General features: G+C 36.9%; 1 protein-coding gene across 3 annotated transcripts in view; it reads left to right on the top strand.

Moving 5' to 3' along the window:
- LOC126353957 (uncharacterized) overlaps positions 1 to 16,298 on the top strand; it is a 306,332-nt gene extending 290,034 nt beyond the window's left edge. The window contains exons 18-19 of one of the 3 annotated variants that reach the window (XM_050003265.1): positions 4,824 to 4,949; positions 15,813 to 16,298. In XM_050003265.1, coding sequence (XP_049859222.1) covers positions 4,824 to 4,949; positions 15,813 to 15,822 — 136 coding nt within the window. In that variant the 3' untranslated portion in view covers positions 15,823 to 16,298. The remainder of the gene's footprint in view (positions 1 to 4,823; positions 4,950 to 15,812) is intronic. The other 2 variants (XM_050003273.1, XM_050003278.1) reach the window with 2 other exon arrangements.
- Positions 16,299 to 23,416: the final 7,118 nt, after the last annotated feature.

Genomic DNA, 23,416 nt, shown 5'->3' with positions numbered 1-23,416 from the left:
CAACGAACATGATGTGGTAACCACATCATTGTGCTAGCGTGTTTCCAGGACTAAGTATTGAGGTAAGCCCACGATTCTGTCTTAGTGGGACAAAGCAGACTATGAGCCACAGAATGCCTCATTGTGAAAAATTACTGGTGGCCACAGAGGAAACAATACATTGTGTGCTACGTAAAGAGCTGCATCCCTTGTCCTCAAAGGGCCAAGCTGAGTCATCAGCAAATCCCATTGCAAAGACTGCTTAAGGTAGAGCAGTCTTTTCAAATTTTATGTCCTCAGCTCTTTTGCACAAACATAAGTGGGAACTGATATGTATTAACTATAACAGATTATTTATCACATTACTTAGCAATGATTCCCATATAAAACCAATTAACAGATGTAGTGACTCAAGCTTTTGTTAACCATTGATTATTGAAATTTGCCATGCCAGAAGCAATAATAACAGATCAAGGCACTAACTTTATATACGAATTGTTTAAGCAGCTATGTTGACTTTTGTGCATTAAAAGTTAAGAGCTATTGCCCTGTACCTGCAAACGAATCTTAGAACAGGGAGAGTTCACAGGATATTGAGTAAAAAGCGAAGGTATTAAGTAAATTGTAGATGTGAAAATTGGGACCCTCTATTGCATATGTCTTAAGTGGATACAATTAAAAAATTCATGAAAACATTGTTATTTTGCCCTACAAGGTTGTTGTTGGTTGGAAAATGGTCTTACCTTTCAAACTGTGTCAACCAACACCACGAGAGGATTTATGTTCTTTTCAGGAATTTACTAAAGGAAAAGAAAAAGAGATCACATAGCGTCTAGAAAGAAAGGAAAAGGAATGAAATTACCTAAGTATCATACCAGGCAGTGTATTCTGTTATCTAACCCTCAGATTCAAAAGAGAAATCCAAAGAAATTCATTCCATAGCACCAAGGACCATATCTGGTAGCAAAACAATATCCCCAGTTAGTATTAAAATACAACTCCCAACCTGAACTGCTGTTGTTCATGTAAGTTAATTCATCCATTTCAAGGTGAGCACAAAGTGCTTCCTCAATTTCCAACAGCTCCTTCTGAAGGAGGAGGGGAATTGGATAGATAAAACAAAAGAAAGAAAAGTGAAAATAAGCAAGTGACAGAGGGTGTACTTGAGATTGTTCCAGCACACAGAGACACCTTGAAACCATGAGGTGGTCTTACAAACTGAATGGCTATATTCTTTCTTACTTATTAGATGTTTGTTACTAAGGTTATGTCTGTTCATAGTCTGTTTCTGTGTTCACAGGGAACACCTGCATGTAGGTAATGGTTTAGACAACTGTTTATAGAACATCAGCATAGCAAATTTAAATGATTTGTTTTATAAGTAGTTGTTATAGAAGTAGATAAGCAGACAGGAAGTAAGTTGGTGGTAAGTGAGAATGATTGAGCTTACATGTGATGCTCTTAGTGGTGAAGATAATTTACAACAAATGTTTAATAGGACAATTTATTTTATAAGGATGATTAATTTGAAGACACTTTTCAAATGTTAAAGGAACAAGTAAGCTCAGAGCAAATTTCCTCCTCCCATTGGGTGGAGACCTGGATCTGGAGCCTGTGAAAGCCTACATAAATTTGTGTGTTTACAGATACACAAAATACTATTGATTGCACCCAACTGGAAGTCACATCATCTACTTCCCTCCACAGAAGTACTACAGTGCAGAAGCAAGCAAGTCACTGTTTGCCCTGTAGAGCAAATACATATTATACTTGAGTCATGCTTCGCTCCAAGAAGCCAATGCCACAGGGAGGTCTTTACAAGTGACACCAAATTTTTTTCTGAAGATATGGTCACTCTGTCTGTACTCAGTACCAGACCAATAGTAGTCATTGCCACCTACTATGACCAGTGTCATTTTGACACCATCCAGCACATAGAGCTAGGAGATCAGGGACTGCTAATAAGTGGTACGCAATGCAACATTTTAGGTCCCACTTTTTGGTTGTCTGCCACCATTACTGGAATCGCCAGTTGAATCACCAGCTACCTGTTGATCTACCTATCAAACCTACCTTCGGAAATCCTGCCCAAGGAAAATCTGACTCTCTTATACATCAGGCTGGATCCAGCTCTTATGGACCACATGATAGTAGCACAAAAAAGCCTGTAGGTGTGAAATGTCTACTCAATCTTGCATGAAAACATTGCAGTGAATGACGCCACCAACTTATAACCATAGGTATTAAACATCAGCTGTCTGTATAATTTCGATCATAATCAGTATTGTGTACTGCTCTCTCAGGTGTATAGTTGTCCTAATCTCACCCTTACCTTCCTGTAGCCTGTCGGTCCACAGTAGTCATGCCAGCACCAGAAGAGAAGTGCCTTAACAACATAGAGCAATAAACAGTTGTATGAAAAAGGGGGAAAAGCATAGATGAATGCAGAAACTCAGTCTTTAAGCATTTTACGAATGATGTACTGTATCTAGTATAAAATAAAAACACAAAGGAGGATATGCCAAAGTCTTGTTGGAGCAATGAAGAAATGTTGATAGATGTGCCTCTGTTACAGTCAGGCCAACAAAATAGGAATCCTGAGGACCAGATGAATCTAAGGTGGGGGAAAATTTAATTGTTCAGACACTGACAGCCACTACAGCAGCCCAACAATGAAACCAGGCTGCAGTCTGTTGGCCAGTGCACTGCCACATCAACAGCATCAGCAGCAGAGCACCACTTCCCTAGTCAGCATTTCCACATGCCAGCAAGAGCAATGATGTGGGCTTCTGCTGCACGAATGTGTGACCCACCGGGTATGCCTCAACAGGCCACCGACCTTACTTCAAATGTTTCAATGTGACCTTGATACAGGAGCCTAGTGCAAATGTCAGCATCTGCAAATAGGTTTTAAACCATCAGGATCAGCCCATCGTGGGTCATTACAGTTTGGGATGTCCAATGACACACAGCCTTTGCCAGCCATTGCCCCATCAATGACAGTCATTGCCCCATCGATGATGCTGCCTCTGCCAGGCTGCGTACCAACAACCACTGCCTGAATGTCCAATCCCAGACACGCGGATGCCACCTCCTTTCTGCACTGCCACTGAGCAGCAATCATCTACCATCTGCCATAGTGCTATGGTAGCCGGGCTGTCACTACCATCCATGAGGAACACATCCTCAATAGCATGCTCGGGTCCTAGGGTCACCTCTCATCATCTGTGATCTGTCTGTTTGAGATGTATTGAAAATTGTCTTTTCATGTTGTTCACTAAAGTGTTCTTCAACTGACTGGCTGCCTTTTTCATCGACTACATTTCCAACCTACAGCTGAGAACCACTCATCCACTCCTACCTTGCAGTACACCTGTTATAATTAATTCATATGGGGATCATCTGATAATGATATAGAATTTGTCCTCATAATATGATCAAAATAAATAGCTCTTATATTCTAACACATAGAATATATGAGGATGTTTGTATGAGGATAGGACAGATGGCCATGCTGAAGGAACCATCTTGGCATTTACACAAAAAAATAAAAAAAATAAGAAAATCATGGAAAACATAAGTCAGGATAACTGGAAAGAGGAAACTACATTCTCTCAAATATGAGGTCGGTATCTACCAACTGCACTTCTTCATTTGGTTAGTCCCTCTTGTACTGTGTTCTTTTGTTCGTACACAGTGTGCATAAGATAATTTATAACATAAAAAAAATCTTCTCTTAGTCTCTTCAAAATACATGTACATGATTTAAAATGAAACTTTTGCAACCAAGACATATTCTTCAATCATTATTACCATTTTTTGTAGACCTTACTATAAATGTATTCAGTTATTAGAAAATATTTATTTGACTCATTTTGTCTAGCTTTTAAGTCAGCTTTCAGTAACTAATTGTAAAATTTTTTTGACAAGTTGACATTCTCTATATTTTCCCACATATCACAGAAATTTGTACCTAATAACTGATTTTTCTTACTGTTGATGGAATAGTTTAGCACTCTGTTTATTGTTTATTGTCTGAGGTAAAGACTGTATCGCCACTCCCTCCTTTCCTAACTTACATTCTATTGACTTGGCCATCTTTACATTCTGTATGCATTCTTCAATGCATTGTTCACTTTCTATGCCACTTTTCTTCTCACATTCCATCTACACATTGCATGGTAAAAATATGTTGTACTTTGTGATATAACATGACATAAGCTGGTCATTTGCAAGTCAGCTCCTACCATGGCTGGGACTGCACTTAGCTGTGTAGAGTAATATGGTTTTTATTGCAGCCTGTTCATATCAGGTATACATAAATTATGAGGGACCATTAGTTTTGGCAAGCAAAAATACACTACATGCTCTGAAGGTATAAGTTTGAAGTAAGCTACGATTTTATTATTAGTTTTTAGAGAATTAATTCATTTCAGCTCAGTTTGGACTATTTCCCCAAATACAGCACATTTCATTACAGTACATCCATATGACCATGTAAACCAAGAGCAAGGATATTACTAAAATTTTGTGAAACATTGTCAGAAGTCACATTTCTTACATAATAATTATGTTTCATTATTTTGCCTTAGTAAAGTAATTTTAGATGCAAATTGTATTTGTACATTTAGATGTGCTTGGGCAGAGGGCTTTTTTTGTGTTTAATTATAGTGCTAATTGAAGTGTAATGTGCTTATCTTCTTTTGGAGTGAAATCTTGATAAATTTCTTTTTATGATGAGCAGTTGAGCATGTTTAATGACAAACACATTGCTGCATTTGTAAACATACTGTAATGTAACATTGTATTATATTTTATGTTGTGAGATACATTTTGTCCAACAGGAAAAACAGCACACAAAAAAAGTCATCAAAAGCAAGGATTGGCAATGCAAATAATTCTTCAGTATGTTCACAAGCTGACGAAAGCATTTCTGTACCAAGCAGTCACTTATCTCCTCTGCACAGAAGGTGAAGTCTGACTTCCACTGATGAACAGCTATTAAATGTTTTAATTAATGACAAAATAAATTAAAAGTAAACTACTTTTACTTTATTCTGATGAAAAGTTTATATCACTTAGTACAAAACTTCACAGAATATGCATCACAGCTAACATAGACATACATACACTGTTTTGTCCCTATGCCTTTATCCAATTATGGTGAATAGCTGTTTCTGGTAATGTGGATTGCTGGGATTGAGTGAGATGAGGAGGGGCAAGTGAATAGTTACAGGAAGAACTCATCTTTTCATATCTAATACAACCTACATCAATTTGAAACTGCTTGTTGTATTTGAGCCTTGGTCTCCCTCTACAATTCTTACTCTCCACACCTCATTCTGTTACCAAATTGATGATTCCTGGATGCCTCAAGATGTGTCCAATCAACTGAGCCCTTCTTTTAATCCAGTTGTGGCTTGAGTTTTTCCCCGTTTCCTCTGTGGTACTTTCTCATTAGTTAAAAAGCTTGTATTCTCTAGTTGTCTGAACTGTTTATTGTCCTCATTTCCATATGAGGCTAAAATCCAGACAAATACCCTCATAAAAACTTTCCATTACTTAGATTTATATTCAGTATTAACAAATTTCTCTTTTTCAGAAATGCTTCTCTTGCAATACTTATTGAGGTGCATGTGATGTTGTTATTGTCTTCAGTCCTGAGACTGGTTTGATGCAGCTCTCCATGCTACTCTATCCTGTGCAAGCCTTTTCATCTCCCAGTATCTACTGCAACCTACATCCTTATGAATCTCCTTAGTGTATTCATCTCTTGGTCTCCCTCTACGATTTTTACCCTCCACGCTGCCCTCCAATACTGAATTGGTGATCCCTTGATGCCTCAGAACATGTCCTACCAACCGATCCCTTCTTCTGGTCAAGTTGTGCCACAAACTTCTCTTCTCCCCAATCCTATTCAATACCTCCTCATTAGTTATGTGATCTACCCATCTAATCATCAGCATTCTTATGTAGCAACACATTTCGAAAGCTTCTATTATCTTCTTGTCCAAACTATTTATCGCCCATGTTTCACTTCCATACATGGCTACACTACAAACAAATAGTTTCAGAAAAGACTTCCTGACACTTAAATCTATACTCGATGTTAACAAATTTCTCTTCTTCAGAAATGCTTTCCTTGCCATTGCCAGACTACATTTTATGTCCTCTCTACTTCGACCACCATCAGTTATTTTGCTCCCCAAATAGCAAAACTCCTTTACTACTTTAAGTGTCTCATTTCCTAATCTAATTCCCTCAGCATCACCAGATATAATTCGACTACATTCCATTATCCTCGTTTTGCTTTTGTTGATCTTCTTCTTATATACTCCTCTCAAGACCCTGTCCATTCCGTTCAACTCTTCTTGCAAGTCCTTTGCTGTCTCTGACAGAATTACAATGTCATCGGTGAACCTCAAAGTTAGAATTTCTTCTCCATGGATTTTTAATACCTACTCCGAATTTTTCTTTTGTTTCCTTTACTGCTTGCTCAATATACAGATTGAATAACATCGGGGAGAGACTACAACCCTGTCTCACTCCTTTCCCAACCACTGCTTTCCTTTCATGTCCCTCGACTCTTATAACTGCTATCTGGTTTCTGTACAAATTGTAAATAGCCTTTCGCTCCCTGTATTTTACCCCTGCCATCTTTAGAATTTGAAAGAGAGTATTCCACTCAACATTGTCAAAAGCTTTCTCTAAGTCTACAAATGCTAGAAACATAGGTTTGCCTTTCCTTAATCTTTCTTCTAAGATAAGTCGTAAGGTCAGTATTGTCTCACTTGTTCCAGTATTTCTACGGAATCCAAACTGATCTTCCCCGAGGTCGGCTTCTACCAGTTTTTACATTCGTCTGTAAAGAATTCATGTTAGTATTTTGCAGCTATGGCTTATTAAACTGATTGTTTGGTAATTTTCACATCTGTCAACACATGCTTTCTTTGGGATTAGAGGTGCATAAATAACAAAATTGACCTACTGCTACCTTTAGTGTGCCATTTCTTAATTTAAATTCCTCAACATTATCCAATTTAATTTGAGTACCTTCCATTATTGTTGTTTTATTTGTGCCCCCAATTACTTTGTCATTATTGATAGACTTACAATGAATCAGCAAACTTCAAAGTTTTTATTTCTTTTTCACAAACTTAAATCACATCTCCAAATTTCTGGTTTCTTCAGAGCTTTCTCAGTGCACAAACTGCATAACATCTAGGATATGCTACAATGTTGCTTTACTCCTATCTCAGTTACTGCTTACCTTTCATGTCTTTGGATTCATAATTGGAGTCTGGTTTCTGTGTAAGTTGTACATAAACTTTTGCTCATGATGTTTTATCAATGCTGTTTATTCCAGTCAACACAATCCAAAGCCTTCTCTAAATGCTACAAACATAGGTTTTTGTCTTCATTTAGCTAATCTTCTGTGGTAAGTTGTAGGGTCTGTATAGCAGTGTGTGTGTTACTGTAATTCTCCAGAACACAAATTGATCTTCCCACTCAAGCTAGGCTGTACCAGTTTTTCCATTTTCCATTCTTCTTGAAGTATGAGGGTATTTCACCTGTCTCAAATATTTTGTAAGCCAAGTGGAATAACTTTGCCCTGGGTGGCTCTCCCAAGAATATCAGTAATTCAGAAGGAATGTAATGCACTCCAGGGGCCTCATCTTAACTTTCAGTACTCTGTCAAATTCTCATCACAGTAACGTATCTCCCATCCCATCTTCACTTACTTCCTCTTCTGTGTCTATGGTATTGTTATTAAGTTCGTTTCCCTTGCACACCTCTTCTGCATATTCCTTCCATCTCTCACCTTCTTCTTCTTCTTCTTCTTCTTCTTTATCTTCTTCTTTATCTTCTTCTTCTTCTTCTTCTTCGCTTAGTACTGGACCCCCAACTGAGAGCCTAATATTGACACAGCTCCTCTTTTCTACAAAATTTTCTTTAACTTTCCTGTAGGCAGCCACTATGTTTGTAATAATCATGTGCCATTTTACAGCCTTGCATTTATCCTGCAACCCTTATTGCTTTACCGTTTTGTACTCTCTGTCATATTTTTGTATACATCTGTACTCTCTTTCGCTTGCTTCATTTTCTGTGTTTTAATGTTCCCACCTTTCACCAATAAATTGAAAATCTCATCTGTCTACTAGACCTTAGCTTTTAATTATTTGATTCTCTGCTGCCTTCACTATTTCATACCTAAAACTACCCATTTGTCTTTTACATCTACAGCTATAGTGTGAAGTGCATGGCAGAGGGTTCTTCCCATTGTACCAGTTATTAGGGCTTCTTCCCGTTCAGTTCATATATGATGCATAGAAAGAACGACTGTTTAAGTGCCCCTGTACCGTAATTAATCTAACCTTGTGCCATCATCCCTCTGAGAGTTATACATAGGGCGTTGTTGTATATTTCTATATTCATAATTTAAAGCTGGTTCTTGAAACATTGTAAGTAGGCTTTCTTAAAGTAGTTTGCATCTATCTTCCAGAGTTTGACTGTTCAGTGTCTTCAGCATTCTGTGTCACTCTACGATGGCTGAAACAAACCGCTGCCATTTGTGCTGCAATTTTTTGTATACACTCAATGTCCCCAGTTAGTCCAGTTTGGCATGCATTCCATACACTTCAGCAATATACTAGGATAGATCACATAAGTGATTTGCAATTAATCTCCTGTTTGCATTTCCCTCATTTTCTACCTACTAACAAAATCTAATCCACCGTGCACATACTATTTCCGATGTCGACATCTTCAAGCGGAACTGAAACACCTGCAAAAAGTATTCCTGATGAATGGCTTTTCAACTAAGCAAGTGAACAGAGCTATGCAGTCCTACAAACGACGCAACAAGGAAGAAGAAGAGGTCTTCAGGTCAACGGCTTATCTACCTTTTATTGGGATCATCTCGTCACAGATAGGTAGAATATTGAGGAAGCATCAAGTTAGAATCATCTTTCACCCTCCTCGTAAAATATCATCACTGGTGGGATCCGTTAAGGATGACCTGGGCCTACGTAAATCAGGTGTCTACAAGATTCCGTGTGATTGCGGCAAGTCACATATAGGGCAGACAACATGAACGGTGCAGGAACGTATTGTGGAACACTAGCGGCATACTCGCCTTCTCCAACCCACCAAGTCCGCAATCACCGAACATTGTATTTATACTGGCCACTCTATGAATTACAATGATACAAAAATTGTGGCTCAAACATCAAATTTCTGGAGTTCAATTATAAATGAAACCATAGAAATAAAATTGTCTGACAGTGAGACTCTTATCAATCGAGATAGTGGTTACCAGTTCAATTCCACTTGGAATCCTGCTGTAGAGAAACTTCGTAGTCAACGTAGTTATCTGTATAAAGATGAAGATCGATCTGATATTGAAATGCCAAGTTTTCACCGCGGTGGGCGCCAGGCACAGCACATGGAGTTGTGAACGCGTACACTAAACAGTACATGCACAGCGCATGCGCAATGCAGCCCCCTTTGGCTTTCAGTAGCAGAGCTCAGCACGTATTCACCAGTTATTCTACAGATGTACTCACCTGAAGATGGCCAAAAGACTTTGTGCTGAAATATCATGGGAAGATGTTACTGACTTATGACAGTTCTCCTGTGTTTTTATGGAATGATCAGTACGCCGGGAAAGTTTCAAACATCACAATATTTGTGCAGATTTTTCACACTGTATTTCATTATGAATAACTGTATCACCTGTGAAAAATCTAAAGTTGCTCTGAATATTCCCTGCAAGGTAAATATTATACAAAATGAATAGTAAGAGTCTCAACACACTTCCTGGTGGCACAGCTGAAGATATTTCTACATCTGTTTATATCTCTCTATCTAAGATAAAATTCTTTGTTTTCCCTACCAACAAATCCTCAGTCCTATCACAAATTTTGTTTGATACACCGTACAGTTATATTTTTGCTATTAAGCTCAGGTGTGGTACAGAGTCCATTATTTATTGGAAATTGAGAGGTACTACATCTATCTTATTGCCTTGATCCAGGGCTTTTCAAAATGTTGTGTGAGAAAATTGCAAATTGGCTTTCACATGATTGGCCTCTTCAAAATGCGTGCTTGTTGTGATGGTGGAGGTTATTCTGTTTCAGATACCTCATTATGTTTGAGCCTAGAATATACTCCAAGGTTCTACAAAAACAGATGTTAAGAACGTGGATGGTAGTTTTGTAGATCACATTTGATTTGTCATCCTTCTTGGAGGTGGGTGTGGCCTGTGCTTTCTTCTAACTGCTGGGCATGGTTTTTTGTTCAAGGAATCTGAAGTAGGTTATGGTTAAGAGCGTGGCTAACTCAGCCACAAGTTTGGGAATCTGATAGGGATTCCATTGGGCCCTGGAGTTTTTTTCAATTTTAGAGATTTCATCTGTTTTTCAAAACCACTGATGCTGATATCTGTGTCACTCATCTTTGCAGTGGCATGTGGATTAAATTAGGACAATACACATAGCATTTCATTTATAAAATACCATTTGAAAACAGAGTTCACCATTACTGCTTTTGCATTGCTGTCCTCAGTTTCAGTTGCAGTTCCATCCATGAGTCTCTGGACACTAATTTGATACCACTAGCAGGTTTTACATATTTCCAGAGTTTCTTTGGGTTTTGCCAAATTAATCATTGAAGGTTTCACGCAATACCAGTGTGTATACGACCCGGGACAACCGGGAGATCCGGGAAAAACCCATTAATTCTTTCATCCAGGATAAAACCGGGAAAACCCCAGGAATGTTTTAGAATTCCGATATATTTTTAGAATTCTTTAAATTTTTCATTGTCTTGATTTTCAATTAAATTTTTTGACTTTGACTGGTAAGAACCAGTTCTCTAACAAAGGATATTACTGTATCTCGCTATTGCAGAATAATAATGCAGCAATAAAACATGAACAAGAGAAAAAAAAGATAATAAAACTTAAGTTGAAAAGGAAATGCACCATATACAACAAAAACAAAACACAGTGCTCATACAAGCGTCTGCCAACAGCAAAATGTGTCGATGGCTTTAGGAATACTATGCAGTGCTTCATAACAGCAAATTGCCTCCGATGAGCGTGACGTCACAGCTGTTTACATTAGATTCCTTTGAGCAGTTGCGAACGAGCTCATGCGCATGCACAGTTGAGTTGTGTGTGAGTAGTCCCTTCTCCTGCCTCTGGCTACAGAAGTGTGGCAGCATAAGCAATAGCAGCAAGCAGCCAGATGCTATCCACAAAAATTTTACTGGTGCACCTAAGCTGCCATAATCACATATGCACAACAAGCCCGGAACTATGGGGCAGGGACAAATTGGGCTATCTGCACCGGGTAGCAATTTCAGGCAGGAAAAAGACATTGTTTCACACAGCGCCTAGCATCCCACGCATGTTGGTCTATCTATTATTCATATAATTTTGAAATGCATTCCTGTTGGTTCTTGAACATTTTTGAACAAATTCTAAATGGATTCTGGATGAATCATAAGTTGATTTTTGAATATATGCATAGTGTACCTGATGTCTCTGCCAGGGGAATCCCCGTCGCATGTAGAAATAAACTCTCCTGCAGACAAAAGGGGACAGGGCTATACGAGCTGAGCGGAATAAAGCCGAAGTGGTGAGTGAACGCTAATTGCTGTTTGTTATAATTATTTGCGAAATCCATAGATTCAGACCACCAGAGTGAAAATAAACGAGTAACAGGAATAACAGGTAACAAAGTTTACGTATTATCTTCTCCGTGTATCAAAGAAGATGAAATATTGACAGAAAATTTTTGACCAGACCGCTACACTAGTAAGGGCCAGTTTACAGTCCCTGGCTAGAAGCCAGATAACTAAACCGGTGATTGTGGTGGGGTTAGTGAAGTTAACCAAGAGAATAAGTTTTGACACTGGCAGTAATAGTTGCAGAAATAGTGATGACAAGATTTTTTGTTAGAACGAGGAAGGAGAAAATGGGGACTCAAACAAATTATTGAAGAAGGTGACGATTCCAAATGTATATAAAAATTTCGTACTACCACTTTCCGATCACGTGCTTTAGAAGCTATATAGTATAAATGAAATGTGGAACTGTTTCCTAATATAAAATGTTTTGCTTGTAGTAGGCCCAATAGGCATTTGATATTAGTACTTCGTAAATTATAGTCTGTCGTGTTATAAAAATGGCCATTTGTGCCAAAACAGTCTCTTTTATTTGGTGTGTGTAACTATTGCTGCAATATTAGCCAGGCGTATTTCGTTTTATCTATCAGATAATGACAAAATATACCTAATCAGATCGAGAAACCACATCAGTCTTGGGTACTATTTGTATTAACAGCTTTTCTAGTATTAGACAATGACATTTCATTTTTTCATGTTGACAAACTTTGATGAGGTAATAGATTCTTTCCAAGAAAAAAACATACACCATATAAAGCAGTGGCAAGATATGAGAGGGAAAAAAATGCTACGACTGTAGGATTGAAGAAATGTGTACTGTCTTGCTTATCTTTACTGCTTTTATGTATCCTATATTAAATTTTATGTCACACCAAACAGCAAGTTATTAGCTAATAAGCACTAAAGACTGCAAATTTTCTGAAGAGTTTTTGTTCTGCCTGTTACAAATAGTCCCATACAGTATTTAATTGCGAAATATTTTTTTAAGAGGGGCAGGATGTCAAACCGGCTGACTGGGAGCAGGAGAGGCAACGTAGGACATTTTCATTTCCTCTGGCTTGAAAATAGTTTGATTGCGCCCATTACACGTTTGCATTCCACGGACCGAAATACAGAGATGTGTGATGGAAGAAAGCTGTATGAAGAGGCGAGGGGCTGCACTTTGGTATACTTAAGACCAAATAACTTGTCTTACGTTCCCTCGAACATATATGTTTTATGTATCAGACTCTCTAGAAAGATGTGCGCTGCAAAATGAAGATGTCTTTGAAAAGTTGATTTTTTACGTTTTTGGCGTAAGGGTGGTGGGGCGCCACTATCTAATATCGCCCCGTTTCGGAAATATCGTAGATCCAGACCCAATGCACAGAACAGTTTGAGTTGTAGCGGGGAGGTGGGTAGTCTCCACGTGACCCATGTTTACGTTAAGTGATTTTGCTGTTTCCTCTTCGTTTATTGCTTTCACGTCAAACGAAAACAAAACGGATTCCTGTGGCAGTGAATTAAAATAAATTCACATAATTACAGAAGGCTAAAATATGTTATTAGTTTAAGATTTTATTTTATTTCCATCTTTCTGACAGTGAAGCATTAATCGCCTTGCACAACAACAAAGTTATTTTTGTTGGTTTCTTAAAGAAATTTGACTTTTATTAATCTTTTCTGTTGATGCAGTGTGTTTAATTCCACACTATTGGCTAGTTTCAACTGTTCGCTGCATTTTAAGTGCATGTTTTCATCTTCTAGCACGTATGGCATTATGCCACAATAAAGAACCAAACATGAGGTAATACAGTACTGTTACTCCAAGAAAATTTACATCCAAATCTGGATATACGAATGTGCACTTTAAACTGAGTTATGCATTTTAGTATGGTTCACAAAACTCCAATGCTCTTGGAGTATCCTCTAATGTCATGTTTCTTTTTTGACATAATCTAAGATCTTTTAATGTTTTATGTTCTTGTGTCATCGTAGCTGTGCAAGCATGGCGATGCGTGTTACCCGGCGCTCTCTGGAAACTGCTAAAGCGAACTTATTTCTAACAGGTTGCGGAAAAATATTCCGAATGATTGTTTGAAAAGCATTACTTTCAAAGTAAATTTCCTATTATGCTATGAATTCTGTGCTCGAATGTATGATGCATTTCTTAAATCACAGAGCGTTTGAGACTCATTCAAGAATCAACTCTTTGAGGATGACCATTTAAAAATAATTTCGAGCCCAGAAGGCCAGACATTTCTGTCACTGTTAAAAATTTTACTGGCCTATTTGTGTGATGTATCTTAAAGTGTAACATGCACAAAAGATATCAGCATTATGTGTGAAAGCTTAGTTTCTCTTGCAGCTTATTAGTCTTAGAGACCAATATTATACGTGAAAGCTTTTCTTTTCTTGTAGCAACACTATGTATATTAATTTAAACCACTACCTTTTCTATTTGTATGTTCACACTACTTAACAGTGACGTTGCTGTTAGCTGACTACATCGCGTGTCCTATGCTCTGAATATCTGCTGTGATTGGCTGGCAAGATCGCTTGACATGAGCTACGACTGGCTTACACCCCTGTGCATGTTGCTGCACATCAGACACCTTTCTGAATAAAAGTGTGTTTTTTTCTGTAAAATGTTTTTCCCTACGTTTCATTTTCCAAAGTGCCAGGAAATTCTACGGCGGTGTATAAAACCACAACCATTTAAAAGATTGATAAGTTTCACAGTTCTGAGGAAAAGTATACTGTTACTTAACACAGAAAAAGTATATTTTCATCCGGAAGAAAGTGTATTTTTAACCGGTAAAAATCCAGGAACTTTTTTTCCTCATCCACGTATACACCCTGAATACCCTTTTCAGAGCCAAACACATTTTTTCAGCATCTCGCTAGCCAAAGAACTAAGCTTTTGTTGTCACACTAGCCTCTGTTTCTTTGGAAATTTCTTTACAGGGACTGTATGACATGGCGGATCTCTGTATATCCTATCAATTGCAAGATCAACTATCCTTCTAAACCTGAGCCACAGTTGTTCCACATGCTGCTCTCTGGAGCTAAATGTTTTGAGTTCCATTCTGATATTTGACACTTGTCCCCTAAATGGGTACCTGAATAGCCTCTTCAACATGTTGAAAGAGGTGCCAAGCATACACACTGACTGCACCTGGTGTTCTTTTCCATTCTTTGTTGCTATTTTGGTAAGGGGTACCATTATTCACCATATGTTGAACTGCCTACAATTAATAGACTCTTAGCCTTTTGCATTTGCCTCCTCTTAACATAGGACACAACAAATTTCTCAACAGGTGAAGTGAGTCTCACTGGCTGAGGTTTGATTTCAGTGGAAGGCAGCATCTGGAATTTGTTGGCTGATTCGGGAGGAGGTGGGGCGGAGATGATGCTGGATCTGAAATTTTCACTTAACTACCAAGAAACATTAAACACATAAGAAGTAATAAATCCCTGTTTAAACTAACATTTCCTTAAAGTAGCTCTACATCCTTTAGACCAACCTTTTCGTGGTGAGAAGTATAATTTTATGTTATAAATAATGAAATAATATTATCACAAAATAAAACACAAATAATTCAGTACCTTCTACAATGCTGATAGCTTTCTCCATGATTACTGGTATTTTTTCTCAGTATTATTTGTATCACATTAACTAGTCTTTATTGAGTCATTTTGTTTTGAAGTAAAATAGTTGTGAAATTATGCATTACAATAACATAAAATAAAAAGCATCTGACACTTTTATCACTACATTAGTTATTGTGTTAGAATGGAACTATGATATTTAAATGTAAACCAATAGGCAACCTTGGTTTTCACCAGATTTTAATGAAAAAGTTTTATCATGTCAACACAAGTAACACTGGAGATTGATATTACTTGATCTTTTTTGTCAAGTACATTTTGAATAGTGACTGAGATGTTGATACAGGAAATACCAACACTGAGTTATCAGAAATATTTCTTGAAGTTCCACTTCAAAATTACATATGTCTACTTTCATACATCTAATATTTTCCTTGAGATTGTTATCAAACCCATATTTCTTTCACCACATTTGTTTGGTTATCATTGTATTTCTTTCACCACATTTGTTTGGTTATCATTGTGCTAATGTAATGTTCTTAATTTTGTAGGACGAAATAAACAATAACGACAGTGGCACATACAAAAAAGTCATGTGGACATGAATGAAACAGAAATGAAGAAACTCATGGTGTGATTTCTCACATTGATAAGACAACTGCAGTAATATCATTAAATGTGATTTACTACTTGAAAGACATGTATTTACATAAAATTGATATGGAGCCAAAGAGATAACAAATGGAAAACCAATGTTTAATCCACAACTAGTTGAAGAATTCTAAAAGCAGCCAAACTCTGTGTCATCTTCTTTCAATTTCTTACTCATTTTGAAAAGTATTTCAGATTCACATAACTATTGACTATCATGTGTTTTTTATGATATTTACAAGAGATTCAGTTAAGAAATAGTGTTCATGAACAAGCTTGTGTTTTAAATACATATTCATTTTTTACTTAATACAATTTTTAATAGTTGTTGTTGTATTTATCGAAGTATGTTAATTCTGAATAAAAGTGTGTTTTTTTCTGTAAAATGTCTGAAGGATCATGCCTTTATTTCTCTGTTCTGAATTTACTTATTAATGAATGTTCTTTCACAGTTTCGTGGTTGTAAATTATATTTCATGTTAGTGCTGTTTTTATGAGGAATATTGATTCACTCAATACTAAATTGTGGCTATTTTTCTTTCTTTTTTTTCATTTAGTACTACAGTTTATTAGGAAATCTTTGTCATGCATGTACTGAAGCATGACAAAGCAGCAAAGATTTACACTAAGTAATAGCTTTGTCATACATGTACTGAAGCATGACAAAGCAGCAAAGATTTTCACTAAGTAATAGCTTTGTCATACATGTACTGAAGCATGACAAAGCAGCAAAAATGTACACTAAGTAATAGGGCTCAGTTGTTCTGTTGTAATTTAATATGATTGCACAAGACACAACAGAACGGAACAGATGTTTCCTTCCACTCTGTATCCATCATTCTACACAGGCTGTGAGCAATGTGGAGGATTTGAGGAATGTTACAGAGAATTTGAAAAATGTTACAGCTGATTAGTGTACGATCAAAACCTTACATTAATGTGTCCTTGTTACAGTGTGGTGCCACATTTGAGAATGAACCATAACTTGTGAGGGATTGTCATAAAGTTGTAATTAACATCTTTAAGAAATGAAGTTATGTAATTAAATTTTGTCTTTAATAAAGACAAAACTTACTTGTTCTATTGAATATGCTCTTATATCTGTCATTATCATTCTGATTAGATTTATTATTTTAGCATATATACCAACTTCTCTTAGAATTTTATATAATTCTTTCTGATTTATGCTGTCAAAGTCTTGTATATAATTGATGAATAGAAAGTGCATATCTCCATTGTATTAATAGAAGTTTTTCATCATTTGTCTGATTACAAAAATTTGGTCCGTTGCTCCTCTGTCTGTTCAAGTACCACACTGATGTTTCTCGAGGATGTCTTCAGCACACGTCTCTATCCTTTCATTTAGTACACTTGTGAAGTTCTTATAAAACAAGCTTAGTATTGTTGTATCTCTGTAATTTTCACATTCTGTTCTGTCTTCTTTCTTATAAATGGAGATTATTTTGACAGTTACCCTACATTGTTTGTGTTTCTGGCATGTCTGATATTAGTGTGTGCAGTTCCTTTTTAACAGCATCTCCACCACATTTTATCAATTTAGAGATTATGCCATCTTCAATAGGGGCTCAATTGTTTCTCATCTTGTGGATGACTGGAGAAATCTCTTGCGGGTTGAGCTTTTTTGCAGCACTGCCTGCTTCCAGCTCTCCTCTTTCTTCCTGTGAGGCAGTCTGTTCTTCTTCTAGGCTGGTGCTTGGTGTGTGTCTGAAGTATGAGCATTCTGCCCACTGTCTGTGTTTCCTCCCTTTATCATTTTCACCTCTGTACTCAAGCACGCCTTTATTTTTGGCTGCAATATACTCCTTATTTTGTCTCCGGCATGACAGAATTTTCTTTTTCATTCTGTTCCTTTAGCTCTTCTACAACTTGAATTTTCTTACTTAATCCACTCTCTTTTCTTTCTCTTAGGCAGTCTGTTAGCTCCTACCACTAATTCTTTATGCTGCTCCATGGTTTCTCTTTGTAACAATACTGTTCTTTCCCTATTATTTTCCTCTGCTGCTAACCTGCAATTTTCCTTGAACAATTCTGGGATTCTTTTGCTTCCTCTCACAGTTATTATTTCTTCTGGAACTTCCTTAATGGCTTTTTGAATCCTGCTTCACTTTCATCAGCACGTGCTGGTGACTGCTCGGTAGTCAGTTCCCTTCATATTGTTAGCTGCTATTTTTTTTTTATTTCATCAGGAATTGTGTATATTCCAATTCATCCTTTTTTCTGTTCTGTATCAACTTATTAATGATACTCATAGTGTCTCTCTCAAGACTGATGTTACCTCAAAGTACTCTTAGTCACAAATTATCTTCTGCAGCTCTGTATGTTTTTAATTGATGTGATGTACCCAAATGAACCCTTTTGTGTAGGAAAATGTGCTCTTGATTATCATATTCTTCCATGCTGTGAACTGGTAGTGTAAAGTTCCAATCTCATACAATGAAATGTTTTCAAAAACTCTCCCTACTTTTACATTAAAATCTCCTACTTCCAACATCAAATCATAATTAGGTACTTTGTAGCATACTTTTTACAGGTGTTCATAGAACTGTTCTGAGTAGAATACTGTCAATGTACTGCTGTGCTGTAAGAGTGCCATCAATGACAATCAAAATGAGTCCCTGCTATGAAATGAAATGGCACCCAGACCATCACTCCTGGTTGTCAGGCCATATGGTGGATGACAGTCAGGTTGTTATCACACTCCTGATTGCAATGTCTTCACACACATCTTTGCTGGTCATTGGGGCTCAGATCGAAGCAGAACTCATCACTGAAGACAGTTCTACTACAGGCAATGAGATTACAGATGGAAGATGTGTCCAGAGATGCCCCACACAGTGGTGGGTATCTATCCTGCCTTTCACCTGCTACAATGGGTTGTGGCGTTCGCTGTGTTATTCAGTGGTTTGGTATTTAACTAATTTGTAAATGAAATTGATAATCTTATTTTATTACATTGAGTAATTACTAAATAAAATTTTCTCCCGGCTAAAGAATTGGTCAAGTTGCTAAAGAACTCCAAGTTAACGTTCTGTTAAAGTGTTGTCTGTAAGTTGTGTAAGTGTCACTAAATCACAGTTCATACAACAGATTCTATACAACTATGGATTATGATGGAAACAGTTATCTTCAGCAAAATGATCATTAAAACCACCGAATATCAGCCGCGCTCAACACCGACGTATGTTACCTGAAACAATATTCTTCGCAACTCGTGCATAATTAATTTCGGCTCCATACATCAGCTAGAATAGTTTGTTATAACGATCGTGCTATGAGCACTGTTTTTAAAGAACCAATCTGTTTCGAATTACTTTCATTAAATGTTTCGAATTATTTTCATTAAAATGAGTTCGGGACCACTGGTGCACATTTATTTTTACACACTTGTATTATGTTCGGCATTTATGTCTGCAGAGTTGCGTGATTTGAATTTGCAACTGAGATAATTTTTAAGATGGTGGGAGACAATTGATAGAGACTTTCTATTGTTACACCAAATAAGTAAGTATTTGAAATCCTTATTAAACTCTATAAACTCTACTTTCTTATTGTGCACTATTTAGACTTCATCAAGCAAACAATTGATTTGTTTCTAAGGGAAACACAGACATAAATGCGATACAAATCGCTATCATCAATGGCTGCGCTCGTTGCAGCGGATAGAAATAATTGACACAGATAATGCTTACTGAGAGAGGAATTAAAGTTACAAATAATTATTCTCTCATATTTATAATAATAATGAACTCTATTTTCAAGTAATAATTAACAAATAATTACAATTTCTTAACAGACTTCAGTTTGATATGTGTCCACAACCTACAAAAGCCAACCAACAAAAGATAAAAACAAAAGATGACAAACGCAGATCATAAAAGGAATTTACAATTATCATTGTCGATGTGTATGATACACATCGATATGTCCAATTACATCCTAGAATATTATATAAATAATTAATATTTATCATCGTTTTCACTATTTTTTCATATGTCGAATAGATAATGTTTATAACTGTTACAGGCAAAATTTCCTCTTGTCGCACTGTAGCTAAAATTTATCTCATGGATGTTACAATGCCCCTTGGGCTGAGAAAAAAAATTAATTTATCTACTGTATATATTTTTTTATCAGCCCATGTAATCCACATAGATTTGCTACTCTCAAGATGCAAATGTTTAATTTCAATGTTGTTTGAGACATGATAAAATTATAGTTCAATCTAGTACTTTAAATGACTTCAGTGTCTGGACTCGGAAAACCGGGAATAAAACCTTCCAAGGGGCTTCAAGAAAATACAGACACCTACTTTTAACAGTCAGGCTTGACATGATTGTAGTAAAATATGCTGGAAAATGCAAATTTATGACTCTGTTGTAAGCATCTGAGATAATGAATGTTTTTCATGGTGGTATATCACTCATTTATCGAATGTCATAACAATTTGCTGCTGACGTCGTAAGACCACCACCATGTCGAGCCATGCTGCTGGACTGCCCCCGGCCGAGTCGGTGGGGCGTCGGCTGCATTGTGGTTTGGATCTGCTGCTGGCTAGAAGTCGCGCTGCAGCAGGTCTTGTTTCTCCTTCCCCACGTCCCTCAGTTTAAGACGGGTACATGAAATGTCAAAATATAAGCATCAGTGACAAGATAACTGCTATTCTCATCCTGTGGAAAAGTTTATTAGTGCCCATTTCACTCGCATTCACACATATGGAATTAGACTGTTTTTGGAGCATTCTTCTGTATTTTGACACTGTTCAACACAATCTAGTGATTCACATGTAAGTTTATCACAATATGCTCATTTTGAACACTGCACCAGTAATCATACAAGTGTCCATAGTGTGATTTGTTTACTTAAGCGGAATGTAAATATTTTCGCTGCGTAGCCAACGTTGCATTATTGTTTTGCCACATGGCTGGCTGTACAGTCTGTCACATTAATTTTGGCACACGAAAACGCTTCATATCAAACTACTAAAGGTCATCAGTTCAAGTTAATTATTAATACAGTCAACAGTACTCGATGTTCATAGTGTTGCTGCTAACTTTGACACTCCAAGAGCGTTCATAAGGTTACGTGATCACAGTTTTTATCACTGTTCATCATTATTGACAATATAAATCACAGTTCTTCACGCGTCCATTAGTTCCTGCAAAACACGTTCCACTGTTCTGATTGCTGTCAGTAGTTTTCCAGACTACTTAACAGACAATATATATGCAAATGACACTTTTCAAATAATGAGGTCTGGTACACTTGCACGTAAGTTCATATTACCGTGCCTGAATAAGAAAATTTAAAATTTTACACTGTCACATAAACATGAGACATTATAAAACTTTCAAAATCTGCTACTTTATGTTGACCATGAGAATATTACTGAACTGTCCAGGTAACAGTACATTTCCATTTTTATTACAGATACATATATTCCAATTTTTTTTATTGGGATTGTTATTTACCATGTTTTTGGGACAGATGTCCATGTTCGGTTTATCTAACCAGAATGTTGCTCATAAGAGCATTTTAAATGACTTCGTAATGAAACAGTGTACGTAAACCAGTACACATTCAGATTTCGCTTAACTATTTTATTTATTTATTTATTTCCAGTCACATTGCTCACACACCACCAACACTCACTACGTGTGTGGGACTACATGACTCAATCTTATGAAAATATTGTTGTTATATCCATTCTTACACACAACAAATATATTATTTAAGCATTTTAATCATTTCTATGCTACCTATAGAAAGGTAAAATTTCTCACATTTAATGCAATAACACTCTAATGTTTATCAAGTTATTGATACCTTTTAGAGTAAAAATACATTTATTATGGAGATTCTCTACTCCTTGTTCAAATAATGCAGAACATTACAATGTAATACTTGACATAAGAGCTTATAAACTAATACATACATAATATTTTCACATTATTACTACTAATTATTTTACCATAAACATTATATTTACAATTATGGGATAGTGCACTTGCACTTCTTATTGGTGCTTTGTAGATTCACTTCGTTTTTCTTAGTCCAAGGGACCAAGTAAGATGCTCTGCAATAGGTCTTGTGTGGATATACTTTCTTATTGTACTGGTAATCTTTTATGATTCCAGGGCATTCAGTGAATACTTCGAGGTATCCGGATAATAATTCTGTTAATTGTCTAGTCTCTGAAGAATTAATGCAAGTTGCCTCCTGTACTTTCTCTTCTATTGTTATGACGATGTCACTCACGTTGCTGGGTGCATCGTTATTTCGATTTTTGTGACACATCTGTGGGTGCTTATGATCCAACACTAACAACTTCTGTTTGCTGACAGAAAGATTCATTTTTCTCATCAGCGGAAGGTTCACACCGAACTCCCGATTCTGCCTTAGTGTTATCGGTCGCTGTTGGTACTTAAGTGCACATGTCCCACGGGCGAGATCAATTACAGCTTCCCTTTCCCGAAGGAACTCAAGACCCGGTAGCACCGGTACTGACAAGTTATCCATTAGTAGGAACGTGCATAATAAGCAATCATTTCCCAAGGAAACTTCCACCTGTGTCTGGTTTTTTATACTCTGTGCCTTTTTTCCCAATGCCCCTATAACTTTACAATTTGCAACCGGCAAAATCGGCAATCTTCTTATCTCCGATACCTTCTTGAAAAACTGCGTGTTCATATCTGATACAGTCGCACCTGTGTCAAGCAGAATAGTAGTTGTCACACCATTTACTTCTCCGGTGACACTTGCTTGGATATTTTCCCTTTGTGGCTTATCAGAGACAGCAAGTTCCTGATATAGCTCATCTTCGAACCTGTTGCCATCCTGATACCGTATCATGTTTATTTGTTGTTCCTTCATTGGGCTTCATTGTTGGCCTTGGTCACCTGGCAAAGGCCTATAGGGACCGAAATTAGTTTGTTGGCTTCTGAGTGTTTTATTTTGCTTCCGAAGATACCTCCACTATTCTAACATTTTGTGAGTTTTCAGTCTGAGGAGGCCTGCGTGGATCCCACCATGGTGGATATTGATTGCTTGGTATAGGTATAGCCTGTACATAATTTATTGGTTGACCTGAATTGATAGAATTTTGGTGCGGCTGCCAATGACTTGGCCCTGGCTGTCGCCGATATTCACTGTCACGCCGCATATTTTTAGGCTTGTCTTTATATGAACTGTCTGACCTGTTGTCATTTCGTCTCTTTCGGTTGCTATTGTTATTTGGGTTTTTGTTGTGGTACTGCTTCTGATTACCATTCTGTTGTTGTTGTTCTTCGGCCTTTTGATAATTACTGTTATTATTATTAGGATATCCAAAATTTTGGTTGTATGGATTCCTACTACTATTATTATAGTTGCATTTTCCATAACTATTAGCTTTATTTTTCTTTTTCTTTGGACTACCTTCGCCCCTATTTCCATTCCATGAATTTTTTCTATTAGGACTATTATTATTGCTGATCATGTCAGAATT

The sequence above is a fragment of the Schistocerca gregaria genome, chromosome 1, assembly GCF_023897955.1.
Source record: "Schistocerca gregaria isolate iqSchGreg1 chromosome 1, iqSchGreg1.2, whole genome shotgun sequence".
Taxonomy (NCBI): Eukaryota; Metazoa; Arthropoda; class Insecta; order Orthoptera; family Acrididae; genus Schistocerca; species Schistocerca gregaria.
This window is presented reverse-complemented; position numbering and strand designations above follow the sequence as displayed.